This window comes from Lissotriton helveticus, chromosome 9 (assembly GCF_964261635.1).
Source record: "Lissotriton helveticus chromosome 9, aLisHel1.1, whole genome shotgun sequence".
Taxonomy (NCBI): Eukaryota; Metazoa; Chordata; class Amphibia; order Caudata; family Salamandridae; genus Lissotriton; species Lissotriton helveticus.
In genome coordinates this window covers 930,036,319-930,056,614 of record NC_136070.1, presented here as the reverse complement: position 1 = coordinate 930,056,614, position 20,296 = coordinate 930,036,319, and the positions used below count along the sequence as shown (strand labels likewise).

At 46.4% G+C, this 20,296-nt stretch overlaps 1 protein-coding gene across 6 annotated transcripts in view; it reads right to left on the bottom strand.

Moving 5' to 3' along the window:
* Positions 1-20,296, bottom strand: part of LOC144782023 (cytochrome P450 2G1-like) — a 701,349-nt gene that overhangs the window by 499,414 nt on the left and 181,639 nt on the right. For 3 of the 6 annotated variants that reach the window (XM_078661142.1, XM_078661143.1, XM_078661138.1), the window contains exons 1-2: positions 3,048-3,182; positions 297-497 (exon numbers count right to left, since the gene is read on the bottom strand). In XM_078661142.1, coding sequence (XP_078517268.1) covers positions 297-473 — 177 coding nt within the window. In that variant the 5' untranslated portion in view covers positions 474-497; positions 3,048-3,182. Of the gene's footprint in view, positions 1-296; positions 498-2,812; positions 2,957-3,047; positions 3,183-20,296 lie in introns of those variants that run through there. The other 3 variants (XM_078661140.1, XM_078661139.1, XM_078661141.1) reach the window with 2 other exon arrangements.

Genomic DNA, 20,296 nt, shown 5'->3' with positions numbered 1-20,296 from the left:
GGCGTATTAACCCTCTGCTCTACCTTACCATGGATCAAAACTTCCAGGAGTCAAAACTTCTACTAGACAAATCTCCGATCTCGCCTGGAAAAACATTAATCACCGGAGTTTTCTTGACATATTAATTGTTGCCTGAAAATTGCTGGAGGCCAGGAACGCCGCAGCTGGTGCTTTTCAGAACAATATAAACTAGCAAACAGGCACCCCCATGCAAGGTCTGTACCCCGTGCGGTTCCACCGGCCGCACTGCCCTAAGGCCGGCCTTGATGCACAGAAAAATTCAGTCAGTCTCTTACCTTTATGTATGTTTCGTACAACAGGTGAGGTTTAATTTTCCTCAGTGTGCCCAAGAGAGGTAGAGGGGTAGGTCCGGGTGGCAGTCGCTGTCTCTTCTGATGGGTTTTCCAGGAAGTGAGAAGAAAGCACCCCAAAAAGATGCAGAAACACAAGGCCACCGTGGAGGCTAAATCCATTGTTTACTTAGTGTGTTATGGCACCTGTAAGAGATGAATGAACAAGAGGATTAGAGTAGCACCCCAATGGCTTTATTCCTTGCACATACCATAACACCATCCAACATTTCTTTACTCCTCTCACAGTGTGCCAATACACGCCATCCTCAAATCAAGTGCTATCTAAAATTGCACATAAAGCGTGTACTCTGAAGGTCTGAAAAATCCATTGATTTTCCAGACCAATATGCGGAATCCTTTAATTCAGTGTATTTTAGTAAAATTACAAGATGCCAAAAGTATAGGGTAGGACCAGGGAATGAATAGTATGCTTATCATCCTTAATGAGCTTGTCATACGTTTTTTAAAACCAGGCAAACTAAAAAAGAAAACAGGTGCATACTCTACAATCATACATTAAATCATCAAAGAAAAAGAATGATACAAAACACAAAATCTGGTTAACACACTTCACATAATCATCTACCTAAAAGAGTAACGTTGAACTTGTAATGGAGTGAAGCTACGTGAATCCTCTAGCTTCGCTTTACTTCTGCCACCACTAAACATTAAAAACAAACTAGCTACCTTTGCAAAGAAATATGGCGAAAAAGTTGAACTATAAAAAGACATCTAGGGGTCCATTAGGATGACGGGCGGACTTTGCCCGCCCGTCATCCTATCGTAAATCGGGACCGCCAGCCATAAGGGCGGGGGTCCCGGGGGTGCCATTAGGATGTGCCCGCCACACTGGCGGGCACATCCTGTATTTTCAGCATTGTGGCGGGCGGTGCTCTCTGCACCGCCCGCCACAATGCTGAAAATGCAATTTCACATTGTCATTTGCAAAGCGGCAGGCACCGCGCGGTGCCTGCCGCTTTGCAAATGACAATGAAGGGGGGTACCACAGGTACCCCCCATGTGCACCCCCCACCTGTACTTCACTCTGGGGGCCCGGTGGGGGCCCCCAGAGTGAAGACCGCATGCCTTTCTGTGGCGGCATCACCGCCGCGGAAAGGCATCTGACACTGCCCATTGTAATATGGCTGGCGGTGTCTAATAGACACCGCCACCATATTAAACATTTTCCGCCCCGGCCGCAAGGCGACCGGGACGGAAAAGTGGCGGGCGGTGTTTTGGTCCACTGCGGTCCCCTCGCCATTGTAATATGGCGGGGGGGAATTCAGGGAAGGATAGGATGTCGGGCGGATTGCCCCCGCCAGGCTGGCGGTAGCCACCGCCAGCCTGGCGGGGGCAATCCGCCCAACATCCTAATGGACCCCTTAATCTCAGGCCATTACTTCTCCAGGGCTAATCAATCCGGCTTCTCCCCTTTTTTGCACCTGAGAGCAGAAGTTAAGTTGTGTTGTTTATTGCAATAGAAAGTGTGAAGAAGAGCAAACAGACACAGGGCCTGGGTGGTTCAGATACACTGGGGCAAAGCATATGACTTCAATCTGGAGTCTGCACAGATTGCACCATTCATCATCACCATAGAAGAACAGAGTTGAAGAAATCTTGATTCTCCCGGTTTCCCTGTCAGATACAGTGGTGGTTATGGGAGGCACAGGGGAGAATCCCTCTATCCAGCACAACTGTACCCCTTTTTAGGTAGAGCCTAGAGTCAGCGTGCAAGCGCTGCTCTGGTGAAGATCTGCTGTAATTTAGTACATGAGGGAAGCCCCGCCCACTGCCCGCCCATCTTTTTCATTGGCTTGTGTCTTTGTCCTTCGTAAATGCTGCATTTGGATTCGTTTATAGGCTTGTTAGTCCCTCCTTATTACAGCCAAGTCTCCATTTGTAGCCTCCCATGACTACTGGCCCCTTTACTTCAAGTGTTACACAGTACATGTTATTTAGACTGTGAGCACTATTTTCTTTAATGAGGTTCTCCTACTGCCTTCTCTACTCCCCCTCCCTCCCGTTGTCCGTGCCTTCTCACCCCTCCCCCGCCCGCACTCCTGTTGTCCGTGCCTTTCCCTCCGCTCCCCTGCCCGCACTCCCGTTGTCTGTGCCTTCTCCCCCCTCTCTCCCATTTTCCGTGCACTGAATTTGCTATGAATATTTCCAAAACGTAGCCCACTGACACACATCAAACAAGGTTTCATGATGGGTCATAGTACGCAGACATGATGGGGTGCTTTTTTAGGGTGTCCTGGGGCTATTTTTGGTCCCACTCCAACCCTGAGTGAAAGTGAACTGGAAACCGGGTGCAAGGGAGTGGGTGGGGCCAGCAGTGACTGTCCCTGCAGGAGGCCCTAAGCCTGTACAGGAATGTGCCAGGACACCGTGTACCTGATCCTCCCGCCCTCCCACTGCAGGGCGGCTGGCAGGTTTATAGAGGTCTTTCAGGCACACACCTTCTCAGCATGAACCAGGCATATTTGCAAGTGAAGAGCACAGGACGCAAGGATGACGTTTCTAGAGGGGCTTTACGTGAGAGCAGCGCTGCCTTTTCACTTTCACTTTCAAATGCTCAGGTCAGCTGATGTCCAAGAGTCCGCAGATACTTTCAGTTTTCTTCTAGTTGTGCACAGCACGGACAGGGGGCAATAGTGGGACAACACTCAACAGGCAGGCACAATGCACACAAACCTGCACAACTGCCCCCACAGCAAAGACAGCAGGTATTTGAGAAAGGCAGACCCCCCCGCTGGTATGGCGGGGCACCAACCCCCCTCACCCTTGCCTACAATCCATGGTGGGGTGCGCCCCGCCGCGTCATTGTGACGAGGTAAGTGCCCTCACTATCGATTGGTGAAAAGGCTCCCAAGTGACCCGGAAGCGATTGGATCGCTTCCGGGTCAAGGGGGAGCTGGTGGTCAGGCCAATTAGAGCAGGTCTGGCCTCACTGGGGTTTTAAAAGGCCGGGGAGCGCGGGAGGCATTCTCTTGTTCCCGCACTCCCAGGCCTGCCCTACCTCAGCCTTTTAGAAAGCTGTTATCTTTTTCTTTTCTTTGTTTTCCAGGTGCGGAGAGTGTCGAGAATCGCGCAGAGATTTCCTTTTTTGTCTTTCTGCAGGTTGGTTCAGCGGTCTGGTGAGCGTGCGGCAAGCGAAGAAGAGTGACGGCGCCCGGAGGCGGAATCCTTGGTTCCGGTACGCTGCGAGGGAGTTTGTTGTGTCCCACCGTACAGCGTGAGTGGGGCGGTGCGGCGCACTCCTGGGTCCACCGGTAACGGGTGTAACAAAGAGGTACGGTAAAGAGCCCTTGTACGGCAGCGCTGCTGTGGTGGTCCCTTTGGGGTAGACTGGTTCGGATTTAAGCACCTCGAACTGCGTCCTGCCAAGGTAAGCGCTACCTCTCACGTGCTCTGATCGCGGCTGCACGGGTTCAGTTTCAGGTCGGGTGAGCTAGCAAGAGACGGGACAGCCTTTAACGACTGGTAATCGAGAGCAGTAGTCGTGTCGGTGTCTTTGGTTTACCGGCGTAGTGCGGTGTGTGGTGCATGTGGACTCATATACCGGACATAGAAGTTGTACTAAAAGCGGGCCTTCCGTAGCGCTAGACACCTGCTGGAGCTGGCTCGGGGTATTGATTTAATTTTGCGAATCTGGGCGTAGGAGGGCATACGGTCTGGGGGATTTTTTGGGGGCACATCAGGGCAACATCCCAATAAGATAATAGTTTGTGTATACAAAGGAAGGTCGCCTCGAAATCCTGTATTTCTAGGCAAAATCATGTAATCTCCCCGTGCCTTGAATGCTTGTGTATTGTTACTGGTGTGCATATAAAGTGCTCTGATACCCTTGGGTCGGGGTTGCACCATATAAATATGCATACTTTCTAGCTTTAAAATTGCAGTGGTGTTAAGTGGGATTACTTAGCAAGGTAAAGGTGTGTGGCGCCCAGTAATTGATTCAGTGAATACCACAACTGCAGGATTTGGATAAAGGTATAATGCTTGTGTGTCCACAACATATGCTAATCTTGTTTTTTACATCGTAGGAGTACATAAGGGGTGCTCTGCATACTAGGACAACAAGGAGCGAGGCAGTGGACATCGCTTGAAGGGGACACAGGCAGGCCTGCACTTCACTGCTTCTGAGGGCTGCGGGGCTAGAGTTCGCTCGCCCAACACCCAGGATTGCTGGTGTGACGCGGTCCCAGTTGCGTGGTGCTTACGGCCAGTCTGTGTACCCAAAACTTGCACAGGTAAGGGCCTGGATAGGTCCCCTTGTAGGTGTTAAATAACATTGTGCTTGCTGTGTTATTGCGGATCAGGGTGTGAGTTAGCTGGTAATTGTTGGCTTACATAAGATGGCCAGTAGACGTAGCGCAAAGCGTTCCCCCATGGAACATATGCTGGAAGGGATGATGCGTAGTATGGCGACAATGAATAGGAGATGTGGAAAGGTAGAACAAATAGGGAAGAGCGTTGCGGAGCGCAGGCAGAGGTTGGATGAACAGACTGGGCCAGCAGGCAGGCCCAAGTGAACAATAGTGCCCCCGCAACCCAGGGGGGAATTGGGCCCCCTCCCCAAGCGGGCTACAGCTAGGAAGGGGAAGGCTCAAGATCCAAAGCAACCTTTGGGGGAGGGTCCTTCAGGGGAGGGTCCCTCAGGGAGCCTAGTGCCTCAGTGATCCCTATTCCTCAGACTCCGGCAAGTATACCTGCCACGCCGGTGCCGACGCCAATATCAGTGCTTCCAACCACAATCCCGCTGGTTCCAGGTCTAATCCCGGTGGTGCCCACACCTAGCCCCATACCATCCCTGGGGGTTCCTGTCCCGAACACAGTGGTCCCCACCCCGGGGTTAGTGCCAGCGTCAGTTAATCAGGTTCCACCGGAGCTGGTAGCGCAGATAGCGGCAGTTCTTCCTTGGTTAGGAAAGGGGGGAATGTTACCGTCTTCAGTGGGTGCAAAGGAAGTAGGAGAGGACCCATTAGCAGAGGCGCAGAAGATGGTGGCGAAGATTCTAGCTGCCACAAGCGTGGTGCCAGGCCCAGGGCCAAGTACTCCTATTGAACCCCAATCAGCGCACCAGGAGAGTGGAGCAGATAAAGACAAGATGGCGGCGCCAGCGGGAGCTGGGGAAATAGGTAAGGAGGTGCCACTACCATTGCTTCGAGCAGGTGTATTACCCTCTAGGAGGGAGCATTTAGCAGGAAGTGAAAGAATTGATATGGTCAGGTGCTTATGTCAATATGTTTTCTCTGCTAGTAGACAATAGGGAAATGGAGTATGCCAAGAAGCAGAAGGATTGGATGCTTCCTAGCGAATGGCGGGTTAAAACGTCCAGATTAAAGGTGGAAGAGATCCTGAACAATTGGATTAGGGCATTCTCAGTATTTATGGCCATAATAGCTGAACGTTCACCTAATTTGCAAGCAGAAATGGCGTGTTATCAGAGCAGGGTCACTATGACTCATGATAAATATGGGGGTGAGGTTGGAAAGACTATGACATGAATTTCAGGAAGGCTAAGGAATTTGACCCTTCACTCACCTGGGATCGGGTGGACTCAATCTCATTGTTTGATCAGTTTGGCCCAGGGCAGCCGGGCAATGCAGTCCAAAATTGGAACAAGGGGCACACTTTCCAAGCACCTCAGCCCTTTCAGCCACCACAAGCGGGGGGACCAACCCCGGGTTCAGGGAACGGGGGTGGGCGAAAAGGAGTGTGCTGGGATTTTAATAGACGGACATGCACCAGGGCCCAAGGCACGTGTAAATTCAGACATGCATGTTCCATTTGTAATCACCCCTCTCAGCCAGAAACAAAAAGCCTTAAGAAAGGGAACTCATTTTCAGGAAATAGAGGGAGGAAGAAACAGGAATAAAGAGAAGGAAAGAACGGTAACACATTCCCCCATTGACGTTCTGGCGATGACTCCTTGGTTAAATAGGTACCCAGACCATGCCACTGCTAGGATGTTACAGGAAGGTTTTTTGTATGGCTTCAGGATTCTGGCAGAGGACTACGCAGGGACTCCAGAATGTAAAAATCAACTGTCAGTCAGGAACAATCCAGGGGTGACAGCAGTAAAAATTGGAAAAGAACTGCGCCTGGGTAGAATAGCAGGTCCCTTTGATCACATCCCCGTGCCCAATTTTGTTTGCTCACCCTTGGGAGTGGTCCCAAAGAAGGAGAAAGGGGAATTGAGGTTAGTTCATAATATGTCAGCCCCTAGAGGCAATTCATTACATGACGCCATCAATGAAGACATATGTATCGTGAAATATGCCTCTTTTGATCAAGCGGTGGATATGCTAAGAGTTCCTGGACCAGGGGCTATGATGGCCAAGTCAGATGTTTAATCCGCCTTCCGATTGCTGCCTGTCCACCCTTTAGATCACCATCTTTTGGGTTTTTCATTTCAAGGCAAATTCTATATGGATATGTGCATGCCCATGGGTTGTTCTGTGTCCTGTGCTTACTTTGAGAAATTCAGTTCATTTATGGAATGGGCTCTGAGACAGGCGACAGGACACCAGTATGTCATGCATTATCTGGATGACTTTCTCTTTCTGGGGTCGGCGAGCTACCGGGAATGCGCTTGGGCATTGCAGGAATTTTGCGTGCTCCTGCGGACTTTTGGGGTCCCTCTGGCACCAGGGAAGGCGATTGGTCAAGCAACCACAACAGAATTCTTAGGCAATGAGTTGGACTCAGTAAAGGGATGTTTTAAGTTATCTGAAGAAAAAATACAGAAATTTAGGGCAGCACTCCAGCAATGTTTGGCAAAAGATAAAGTAACCTTACACCAGTTACAACAGATTGTTGGCTAGTTGAATTTTGCACTAAGGGTAATGTATTCTCCCGTTCTATCTCGCAGGCTATGACGGGACTAAAGGAATAACACCATCACAGCAGACTGTTGTCTGAGGTTCGCCAGGACATGCGGATTTGGATCGCATTTCTGGAGGGTTTCAATGGCAGGGTAGTGTGGCCAGGTCCACCCACTATGTCAGCAGAGTTAGGTTTATGGACTGACGCCGCGGGCAGTGTGGTATTTGGTGCAATACTCGGGCGCGCATGAGTAGCTCAGCATTGGCCGAATTGGTGGAGAGAGAGTGGTCTGACAGCCAATATAGGTTTCCTGGAACTCTTTCCCATCTGGGTGGCTCTGACCGTTTGGCCTCATCAGCTGCGTAACCAATCTGTGATTTTCTGGTCAGACAGTATGACAGTGGTAGAATGTATCAATCAACAAGCTGCTCTGTGTAAAATGATCCTCCGCTTGTTGAAAGAGATAGTGCTGTTGTGCATGAAACTGAACATACAGTTTAAGGCTAAACGTGTCCCAGGTGTGCTAAATATTGCAGCTGACACATTCTCTTGCTTCAAGATGCAGGTTTTCAGGGAACACTTACCATCTGCAGAGGCGACACCAACACACTTCCCAGAAGCACTCTGGCAGATTGGTGCCCCCAACTACAGAACCTCGTGGCAGCTGGTCTAGCACCCAGGACAAGGAAAGCTTATGAAGGGGCGTTCTGTTCTTACTACACTTTTTTGGGACAGGATTGGGCGTATAGCCTGCATAAGTCAGGGGCATTCCCCCAATATCTAGATGCTTTGAATAAAGAGGGTAGCTCTGTGGCGACAGCTAGGCGTCATGTAGCAGCAGTTTCTTTCTTTGCACAGATCAAGGACACCAGGGACCCCACGAATAGTTTCATTGTGAGGAAGGCTCTAAAAGGATGGCGACACCTCCAGGGGGCCACGCCAGACACAAGGCTACCGATAGGTTTAGAGCGGCTGGCATCACTGTTAACTGCCCTGGGTGGCATTTGCAGCCCACCAGGAGAATCATTATTGTTCAGAGCTGCCTTTTTTGGGGACATTTGGAGTAGGGGAACTAGTGGCGCACAACGAACAGGATGTGCTAGGTGGGCTTCAATTGGAGCACTTAAAGATGCAGGGCAGCACACTGCTAATAACCATTAAAATATCTAAACCTGACCAAGAAGCCCGTGGTGAAGGGTTCGTACTCCATTGGGCACAAGGCAACCCATGCTGCCCAGTGATGCACTTAGAGGCCTTCCTCCAACAGAGGAATAGTACAGAAGGGGGGACAGTACTAATGCATGATGACGGTACCCCGCTCACCAAGTTCCAATTTAAAAGGTTATTGGCCATGGCTAACGACAGGACTGGTTTGGATCCAAAAGACTTTGGAACACATTCATTCCGGATAGGGGCTGCCACTGAGGCAACAGCTAGAGGTTTGCACCGCAACAGTGTAAAAAGAATTGGAAGATGGTCTTCTAATTGTTACAAGGGCTATGTGCGGTTGCACATGCTGTGAGAGTGTCAAGACAACTGTAGACTGATGCTTGTCCTCTTTGTTTGCTTATATTTCAGTTTCTCGAACCTGTCACGCAGGAGGGAAACTGCCGTCAGCACATCAACAGCAAGATTCTTTGCAATGGCGGCCACATCCACAGGGCAAAAGAGCACAAGTTGTATGGGTTATTGGTCATTCGTATGTACGGCGCATGAAATCTGTTTTTCTTGCAGGTAACTACAGACAGAGAGCCTAGCAGGATGGTTTCAAGCTATCTTTCCATGGTAAAGAGGTTCTCTGCCTCAGTCAGTTTAGGGGGTTTGTTACAGATCTGTTGAACAGACACAGTCCGCCACCCACAGTTGTGACCTTGCATTTGGGCGGGAACGATCTGGTAAATTTGGGGAGAAGGGTCTTGATGGAGGAGATAATCTCTGAGGTAGGCTGGTTAGTTAAGACATGCCAGGGCTGCACCATAGTTTGGTCCCAGATGATAACCAGATTCAAATGGAGGGGAGGAGATTCTGTTAAAGCGTTGAATCACTCGGTAAAGAGGATCAACAATAAAATTGAGAAATTGTTTAGGTCTCCTCAGCTGCAAAGCATAGCACATGGGTGTATCAGGGGGGAACCGTGCTTCTTAAAAGACGGGGTCCATCTGACTAGAGTAGGCAATGAGATCTTATTGGAGAACATTATGGCTTGGCTAGGGGGTGTTAAGGCAGGGCATGACCTTTCAGTGTAGGAGGATAGGGGGGCAGATAGTCGGGCAACTACGCTGGCCTGTGGCGGTAAGGTCAAGATTGGTGAGCAGTCAATTTAAGGTCCTTCGGGGGCGGTGCTATTTTTGAATGGGGTCGCCCAGTGGGAGGGACAAGTGGTCTCTCCTAGAACTCCAGGGGCGGTACATCCGGTTGGCTGGATGGGGGCGAGGGAGGGGGGAGTCACGCTTTCTTTAGGCTGGTTAGCCACCCCGCACAGGCACAATGACATCAGTAAACGGTGCATAGTGCAAGGGCCCCCATTTGTTAATGGGGGTCATGGAGCGTTCTGAGGTAAACGGGGGGGGGGGGAAGTACCCTCTCGGTAAACGGGCCCTCTGCGCATGCACACTCCTACAGGAGGGCGTGGCTGATTGATAAGGATCTGACACCAGTTAGCAACCTTGCCGTAGGCCTAATAGGATACACAGAAAATCATTAATGTGTGATTATGATTCAGATATTAGTTTCGGATACTTTGTATTAGAAGTATGTTAAGGTTAGCCATATGATATCTGTGTACATGAATTGTAATCTAATGTCAAGTACGTTTTTCTGTGTAATATAATTGTGTAAATATTGTTTATTTCAATTTTATTTGATTTGTATGTTTTTAATAAATACGGCCGTGGGTTGACGACCCCCCGCCTCCAAAGATATCCCTTTCTTATGTCCAATTTTAATAAATGTTGGTTTACACAAGGCGGGGGAGAGGGATGTTCGGTAGTCCCTGGCCATACCGCAGCAGCACCACTCAGCTTACAGTGACTACTGGTGTTGTGTATAAAATGAACTACCAAATGTTCCTTTTCTAAATAGTTGTGTCTTAAAAGTTCTGTTACACTCTGTTTTCAGCATGTGGGTTGAATTGTTCTGTTTTGTGCTTGGCACCAGTGACAGAAATGTGTATCTATCCAACTTGCGGACAGCATCTCCTTACTTCTTGTCATTCTTGGTGCTTGGTTAAGAGTTAGGGGAGGGGAGCTATTTTGTCACTGAATTGTTTACATACAGTTTTACTGTCCATAGTCTTGAGTACCCGCACCTACTTGTGTATTTCTGTGAATGCTCAGGCTCACAACGCCCATAGGACTCAAAGGGCTTCAGCCTCCCCGTTGTGTGTGCCAGCCCGGGCTGAGACAGCTTGCCCGGCACACACACAGACAGTTTTTCAAGCTTATCGCAGCCGCACCCTAGTATTTCACAGGTATTTAAAAGACCTTTTACGTGTTAACAAGGCTTTGTTGTTTTTTCACCCCTTCATCTCCACTCTGCCTATTGCTGGAAGAGTAGCCCCCCACCGCCCGAAATTTTTAGTAGCCCTCTCCACCTAAATATGGCTCTAATTGCACCTCTGCGCATGCTTGTGTTGTCGTATAGACATATAGACACACATGCTTCTCATTTACCGTAGAATGCTGTTCTGCACACACCCTTGTGTTTCTGTGCACACACGCATGCACATACTCCCGCGGGTGGAAGAGGACACGTTTGTTTTTCTGCACCATTATTTCCCCACACACTTGTGCTACAGTGCTTACAGTAATGTGCACAGATGTGCGGTTGACTCTGTAGACAGATTTTGATTCCTGTACACAAACACACCAGTTTCACATCTATCATCTTAGACTTGCTGCTACATAGAGGGCTATTTATTTACACACAAACCAAACCACACACACTGCTCCCCACCAACGCCGGAGTTTCTGTTTTCTTGTGCACTTTATTCTTTCTCTAACTATGCTTGGATTGTTGTGCACACAAATGTTTTGGGCCGTATTGTGGCTGTTTGTTAGCCTGTTTTACAGCCTCCTGGGTCCAGTTTTCTGTTGATTTCCCTGTTAGTAAGACAAACATTGTCTGCAGCAAGCTCAAAGCCATTCAGTCTTCCATACATTGCAAAACACTTGTACAGTTTCTAAACGAGTTCACAACTGCCTCAATTTGAAAACATTTGCCATTTTTAAGGTATTTAAGACCCTTATGGGGTCCATTCTTATTTTGGTGAGCAGGCATATTATTCGATGTCCCAGCCCGGCCCTGGTGCACACATTTGTGTTTCAACATACGTAGAACTCTTTCTGTAAGCATGTATTGAAACATGCAATATGTGTTTCCGGGTTTTTTTGCGTACACCTTCGTGTATTTTATACTAAGCATTGTATTCTTAACTATACATTAGTGCCTGTCATTAGATATTTATGAATGTATACAGCAGTGAGTGTACAATGATGTGATTGGTCTACTGTGCATTCTCTCATGACTGACGCTAACAGCAAACCAGTGTTAGGGAAATTCGACAGTCCAAAGGCACATTTTACAGTGAAATATAAACATTTTATTTCTTTCTAGTTAGGTAATTTGCTTTACAATCTGGCATTTTTCCAAAGTGGCGCACAGACTTGTTTAAGCAATGAAATCTGTGTACCTCTTAAATATTATGGGGCATATTTATGAGTTCTGGCGCATCTCTGCAAATCAGCAGGGATGCGCCAGAACAAATGCGTCACGCAAAACTACCCTTGCGTCACGGCGGATGCCCCGCATTTACAATGCGGCGCGCCGTGGCGCAAGGGTAGGCAGATGCGTGACGCATCTCGTGAGGTGAGGGCAGCGCATCGCTGGAGTCGCGTCGCAAGCGCGACGCGACTCCAGCAATGCTCGGGTGTGCCCTATACTTAACGTGCTGCGTCAGTCCTTATGCCTGCTTCAAGTAGGCGTAAGGAATTGACGTAGCAGCGTCGCACAAGTGCCTGCGTGAAATCTTGTAGATTTCACGCAGGCACTTTTGCGAGGCGCACCTGCCCCGGAACGCCCACCCTGCGCCGGAACGCCCACATGTGGCGCAGGGCTTTACAACGTGAGGCATCTGCCTAGATGCGTCACGTTGTAAATGGGTCGCAGGGATGCGCCACGTTTACGCCGCCGTTGCGTGACGCAACGGCGGCATAAACGTGGCGCAAGTCCGACATAAATCTGCCCCTATATATTTAATTATAGGGACCTCGAAAGTTTATTGGTGAATAGAAAGGCATGTCACTGTGCAAGTGTGTCAGCAATGCTCATCTGGAGCTTTCCATCAGGCATAAACTACCTCTCTGAAGTTCATATCCACTGGCCTTATAGCTTACCTTATAGCTGAAAAGAAATGGCTGTAAATGTGAAACTAAAACTAAACTGCAAATACATTAGGAGTCATACAAGTGCTTCGTGAACAATACAACAAACAATAGTTGCATGCGAAAAGATAACAAATCCTGACACACAGGGAGCATCCCACACAGTACTCCTCCCAGGTGACAGAGAAGCTTTCAAAGGGAAAAAGGAATGTTTTTGAGCTTTTTCACTTGGTGCTGGCTGAGCTTTGATAAATCAATAGGCAGTCCTGAGAAGTCAAGCCAGCAGGAAACCTCCTGCTTTTCCCGTTAAATCATACCACCCCAGCGCCTGGTTACCCTCACGGGTGACAAGCAGAGCTCTACAAATCCACCTTTACATTACATCTGATTACACCTATAGGTAGACCGCAACTCACCCAGCAGCCAGGTACCGGTAGCTATGGGTCCTTCTACAAAAGGTGTCTCCAGCCTTTTCTGTTATGAGCTACTTATATTCTCAGTTTGTGGGACTGGCGCACAGCCTTGGGTGTATGAAGGTTTCAATCAAAGTTCAATCTTAGGATGGGTGCTCCTAAGGTGTCGTCCTCTGCCCAAGGGACGAGTGCAGAAACAGAAAAGATCGGAAGATGATGTGAAGCTCTTCTAAACGAAATGGTGTCCGAAACTTAAATGAAGCCTAAACGGATGATTGCACAGAAAATACTGGCTATTGCTCATGCTTTCTTAATCATTTGAGGAAACAAGCACTGGAATGAAAATGCCCCAGCGTGAGGCACGAAAGTTAACTTGGAAACAATCATAAAAATATTCAGGCCGCCCAAAACGGAATGACACGTGTACAATTACCCGAAATGCATCGGAGCGGGAAGAAATCATCAATAATATGATGAATTGTATTGAATATGTGAAGCAACATATCCATTTGGATTAAAACAATTTGAACTTGATTGAAATATCTCATTTTTTGGAAAAGAAAGATTAGGAGGTATCAAACCCCTTTACCCAGGTGTGCCCTAAGGGATGCCATCAATTTTCAATTGAAAGTACGCTCTTTTCTACTTATATTCTCAGAATATCACCCTGAGCAACTGTTCTTACTATTGTTATTACTACTGTAATAGTGAGCATAGCAGGAAAGATTACATCAGCGACTACCCCCATGCAAGATTACTAGCAGCTCACCTCAGTGCCACAGACAGAGTTGCCACCAGTAATGTAAAAAACAGGTGTTATCAATTTACAATACCTCGATATGGGTAATGCATATGAGCCATGGCTGTAATATCCCTGGTACCAAGATAAACATGAGTCATAAGTCTCTCAGACGCTGTATGATTTGTCACTCAAATGTCAACTTTAAATATATATTCTTTCTTCTAAAATACTAATGCGGGTTGCACCAAGGGAGCTACTCGCATTAGCATGAGAGCTACCAATAGCTCACAAGCTATTCCTTGGAGAACAATGGTCTAAAGAATATCAGTGGAGCCAGAAAATGCAGGTATGTCCTCACCTATGTAAGTTAATGTTTGTGCGTATGTATTTTTGATATTTATAGGTCGTGCTGTTTACCCATGGGCTTTTGATGCTGTGAAATATGCCTCCGTAGTGTTTACAAAAGTTACTATGGTGGATAAAGCCATGTTTTCAGAAACAACTTCAATTTCAATAAATATGCCTCCTGAAGATCTGTTTAGAAAGTATTCTATAACCTTGCTGCCGCCACTGAGAATGCTCGTCCACTTGTGTGCTTTTTCACAAAGGTTGGATCTTTGAAAGTGGCAGTGGAGACTGCATGCAGAAGTTGAATGGGACATCTCCAAGCGCTGGGTCTGCTACCACCAGAAGTTTAATGAACTGGGAATGATGGTTCATATTTACTGCACTCTGATGCAGAAGCCACTGGGCTACCCACTTTTAGTTTATTTTAAAGAAGACTATTCCCTGGTGTAGGAAACTGGGCTTTTGTTGCTGTTGTTTCCCAACTTTGTGCCCCCTTTTTAGCTACTAGTTGCTAGTTTTCAACTTCTGAGAGTGCACTTCGGCCTGCTCCTCAGACCTCAGTGCAGAGCGCCTTCCTCTAAAACAAGGTATATCTGATTTTTAGGCTTCCCATTTGTTGGCTCCATTGTCACTCTCCTATTATATCTTCTAATTTTTCCATTGGATGTAAGCCTCCTGCTATGTTTACCACTCCCCAAGAGCAGGGACTAAGTACTATATAAAAACACTGGTAACCATTTTAACATCTGTTCAGGAACTCCTTTTGTCTTTAATCTGTACCACTTAAGGCAAGTGCTGGTGGTTTAATGCTGTAGACAAGGCAATAAATCAAATTTTTATCTCACATTTGCTGTGCATTCTATAACTAGGGTCTGTTTTTTTGGTTGGATGGAGGTGACTAGAGGGTAGGCAGAAAACGGTTTCCCTAAATTCTTTTTTTTTTATTAGGTCGAGCCTAACGGCAGCGTGCATGTGCTGCTCGCTCTGCAAGGCATGCTGTATTAGGGTATGCACTAGCAGCCCTGCCCACTTTCCGCCCATATTTGTCATTTGCTTTATGTCATATCCTTCTTAAATTGTGACTTCTGATTCATAAATAGGCTTGTTAGTCCCGCCTTGGTACCGCCTTGTCTCCATTTGTTACCACCCATAACGACTGGACCTTTTACTTGGCTCATTACATGGGCTAATTTATTTAGTGGGTGAGCACTATTTTTGTTATTGGCACTGATGGGGACAGTGGCGGCTGCTTTTTTGGAATTTGCATAATGAGTGCAGCTCCCACTTTAGGGACACTGCCATCATTTTAAATTTCACTTTTATTAAACTTTCATGTTAAGCGCAGCGTCCACTTCTGCGACACCACGCTCTGTTTAATTTATTTTTTTACTTCATAGTGAGCGCGGTGCCCACTTCAGGGACACTGCGCTCTGATTGTTTATTTTTGTTTTTACTTTAAAACTGACCGCGGCGCCGCATCAAGAAACCCACCCTCGGTTCCTTTTAAAAAAAAAACTTCAACACTGAGTGCGGTGCCCTCTTTAAGGACACCACGCTCAGTGTTAAAGGTAAAATAAAAAGAAGACGAGCGCGTGTCCTTGAAGCGGGCTCCGTGTTCAGTGTTAAAGTTAAACAACCATTTGCAATGCCATAGGTCTCACATTTACACGAGTTTAAGCTATTGGCATTGGAAATGACAATGCCTTTTATTTATATTTGTTTTAAAAACCAAAACAAAAATAATAGGCATTGTCATTTACAACGCCAATAGCTAGAACTCGCGTAAATGCGAGACCTATTGCATTGCAAATACTTGTTTGTTCTGTTGAGACTTTTGGGATATCAAAGAAAGAGCAACTAGAAGAAAATGCGTAAGACTTTGTCAGGGCAATAACATCAGTGCAAGGTAGAAGAACCTCTCTTTCTTACATGTCAATGTCCAGGATCACTTAATCTTCCTGCAGGATGAAGAGAAATAGGACTGTGAATGACCAGAAGAAAACCCTAGGAAACACATCATTGGGAAACAAGGGCAGGATGAAATGGAGAGGAGCAACATGTGTCAGTCCCTATAAAACTTTAGCATTCCTATCAGCCAATAAAATGACTGCTGTTTCTGGAGGATGACCCTACAGATCAACCTCTGTACCTTCAGGCAAGCGTGGTATGCTAACTCAACAGGAAAGGGTGTGGGAAACCTTTCCTTGTGATTAGGGGAGAAGACTGATCTTTCTGTAGGATGTTCTTGTAGATTGCCTAGTAGCCCTTCAGGACCCCTCTGGAGACGATTCTGAGAAGAAGGAAGAGGGACCTCAATATGGATCAAACTTCTTTTTAAATGACTGGAACTAAGAGCGTACAAGTACTCTTAAACAGTAATTTTGCTGCCATAAGTGCAACGAAACTTGCTACAGCCATGTTTAAATGCCTAAAGCGAATGCCTGTCTCTGATGCTTTAAACTTGCCTTTCACATCTTGTTGTCTCCCGAGACGAGACAATGTAGATTAGCTTGTTCAACCAGAAATCGTTTACACTCTAGCTACAACTGAAGTTCTTATTCCTTTCTCAAGATCTCAGCCTCCGACAGCTGAATGGTTCCTTTGTTTGTTTGTGACTATATGTCTCCACTGCAGACCCATTTGTAAAACCCTATAAGTGTGTTTCCTGAATCTGTGTTAGCAGTGCTGTGCTGTCCAAGCTTCCTAAGAGAATGCATGGTCAGCAGGACCTGTGATCCTGTGATTCACAAGATAATGTGTTTTTAGTAATACCTTTCAGACAACAATTAGCATGTGAAAATGTCACAAGAACAAACAACACAAATCTGCACCACTTTTTAGTAATCATCTTACAGTTTGTACATACCAAACCCAACGCTGTAGGTGTGGTACCAAGCAGGATAAGACATTTGCCTAACTGTAGTCTAGAGCGATTTAACCCTAGAATAGCATAGAATATCAAATTTAAAGCTATGCGAATTAGAAGTGAACAATTTTCCCCATCTGCACCGGAACCCAATGCATGTTTTTCGATTAGCGAAGGAAAGCTATGGGCTCTTTTCATTATTTATTTATTTATTTATTCATTCATTCTTTCACTAATTATGCAGTTGCCCATAGCACTGTATTTTGGCGGTATCAGTGTACTTAACATAGGATTGTTTCAACAGGGATTGTTTTCACGGATGTATGACATCACAACGCATACTTTCACAACGCATGCCATTACGACGCAACTTTTACAACGCATACCATTACAAAGCATAGTGCTTTGGGGCGCTGGATAGTGAATAGTTTAATTTACTATTCCAACTCCAGTCCCCGTGGATAGTAGGGAAGGTGTTGGATAGTAAATTAAACCTATTCCCTATCCTAGAGCGCCCCCCAGCGCAATGCGTTGTAAAAGTTGCGTCATAATGGCACTGCGTAGTAAAAGTTGCGTTGTATAGGTTGTCTCCCTTGCTGGAAAGATGAAGGGAGGAGTGGGATAGTGTTTTCGCGAAATCATAAATTTACTAGCAGAACAGAAATAAACATGCATGCAGGCTACAATGTAAACAAGAGCTAACCTATGAGGGCATGCATCTGACGATTCTAAGAGCTTGGGAAAGTTTATATTGGAGGAATTTATGTCTGAATGTAAGTTGTTGTGTTCAGGTGACTGCATTCAGAAGTGACGTCTGAACAGTAGTTTTTTTCAGCTCCTGAATGATTCACAGGAAGAGATAGTTCTGGTGTCTGCATGTAAGGAGTTCAAAATGTTGGAGGAGCTTCCTTGAAAGTGATTGTTTTAGTGTGCTTTTTGGGGTTTAATTTGGAAAAGGAGTGTGTCTGGGTTTCTAAGTGGGCGTTGCCATCCTAAGATCCAGACTTTCTGATGGAGGTAGTTTGTGGCACTCCCATACACTGCCTTATGAGTAAAACAGGCAAGTTTAAATATGTACCTCTCTTCAGTGGGAAGCTATGTCAAGGAGATAGGAATGGGTGAGAGGTGGTCTTATTTTTTAGATTCTGTGACCAGTTATCATGGGCCAGATGAACAAAAGAATAGCTACTCACAAACCCGTCGCAAAGTGGTTTGTGAATGGAAGAACGTCCCTTCGCCATGTACGAAAGTCATTCACAAACCAAAAATAGCAATGCGACTGGTTTGCAGATCAGTATGTTTTCAGAAATAGAAAATCGCAAATAGCTACTGACAAATGGGATATGTTTAAGGCAGCCACAACTAGTGATTAGTCCCAATTTGACCTATCTGCACATGCAATTTACCACCAATTCAAACCAGATGGTAACTGGCTGCAAACTATAAAAGCAGGCCCAGAACACACCACAAATGTCCACAATGGCTGCTCAGTACATGATAGCAAGGAGGGTGAGCATACTTGCTGCTCAGCTGCTGAGGAGGCGGGGACAAGAGAGGATATTCAGAGTCAGGCTGACCATTTTGACCAAACAAAGGAAGAGCTATATGAAAAACACAGGCTAAGTAGTACTGTCATTTTGGAGTTAATTGCCCTTTTAAAGTCACACCTAGAAAGCAGTACTCTGTGCAGCAATTCCATCCCCACCCAAGTCCAGTGGTGTGCTTGTTACACCTATTAGCCACTGGCAGTTACCAGGATGTGGTAGCTGCTGCAGATGGGGTGTCGCAAAATGTGCTTTCGTGTTTCTTCCGATCATTCCTCGACGCCATTCTTCTCAACATCCACTGTCACATATACTTGCCCAGGAATGATGAGGAAATGCATATTACCTCATTGCAATTTTACAGGATAGCAAAATGTTTCCAGGTCATAGGGTGTATAGATGGGACACTTCTGCCCATATGTCCTCCATCCCATCTTGAATAAATTTCTAGGATCAGGAAAAATATGCATTCACTTAATATTTAAGTGGTTTGCAATGCCCAGAACATAATAACTAACATTGTCTCACAATATCCAGAGAGCACCCATGACTCCTTCATGTTTAGGCACAACAGAATACACAGACAACTAGAAAGTGGGCAGTATGATGATGGATACCTATTAGGTGCTGAGAATGAATGTAAATGCTGATGTGTAAGTGTCCAATCCTCACAATATGTATGTTGTCTCACACTAATATATGTGTTTCCGGTGACAGTACATATGTCCTACATCCCTAGATCCTCATACTGTACCTTTCTCCCATCACCCAAAATGAAAGGCGATACAACACTGCACATTGTCACACCAGGACTGTGATCGAACAGACATTTGGACTACTCAGATCACTTTTTCGCTGTCTCCATAAGAGTGGGGATGCCTTACAATATATACCAGAAACCGCTTGTAAGATTGTAGTAACGTATGCCATCCCACACAATATTGTCTGCAGGAGAGGCCTACACATTGTGGTGTTTGAATCTGAATCAGAGGAGGAGGATCCTAGTCTATCTGTTCAGCAGCCAACAGAGGACAGCAGAGCAGTGGAGAGTAAAAGACACAGGGACAACATTGCTACAATTACTTCTCAAGGTAAGACAAATTCATATCGACAATACTGTAAGAAAATGGGACCACATTTGACTGATTGATCAAAGTACAAATACCTTTAAGGCCAGGTGTTGCTAAACAGTTGACAACCAAGCCGTCATTCTCATGTATTTTGATAGCATGAACTCAAAAAGTACATCAGTTACAGCACCGACAACAAATGAAAAAACAAATATAGCCACTCCCTGATTGGTGCTCCTCCATTATTTTTTTTTACTGCATCCAGTATGTGATGTGCCACCATAGTGAGTTGCAGGAGGTCAGCTGCTACTGTGTCGCAGCACACGTGCATCTGTGGAAGAGATGCCGCTAACACTGGACAACTCACTATCGGGAGCCTCTGCACCAACATCACTAGTAATTTGCACAGTTTGGATTGCTTTCACTGCAGCGGTCATCTGGCCAAGGCCCATCGTCACGTCCCCACTGTAGTGGCCCATTTCCACCTGTACCGCCACAATATGCTTCAATAGTGTAGGGGTGGCCTTTGCAAGCCTTCCAATGGACCTGGTCTTGGCATCTATGTGCAAAGCACTGCTCCTCTCTCTGTGACCGGTTCGCAATTTCTCGAGGTGAAGCAAGGGCCTCCCTCCAGTCCTCATCATCAATATTGCCCACGTCTGAACACCACTGTGCCTGAACTTTTACCAATAAGGTCGGGCGCGTTATTTTGGAGCTTACGATAGCTTCGAGAGATGGCCTTCTCAAG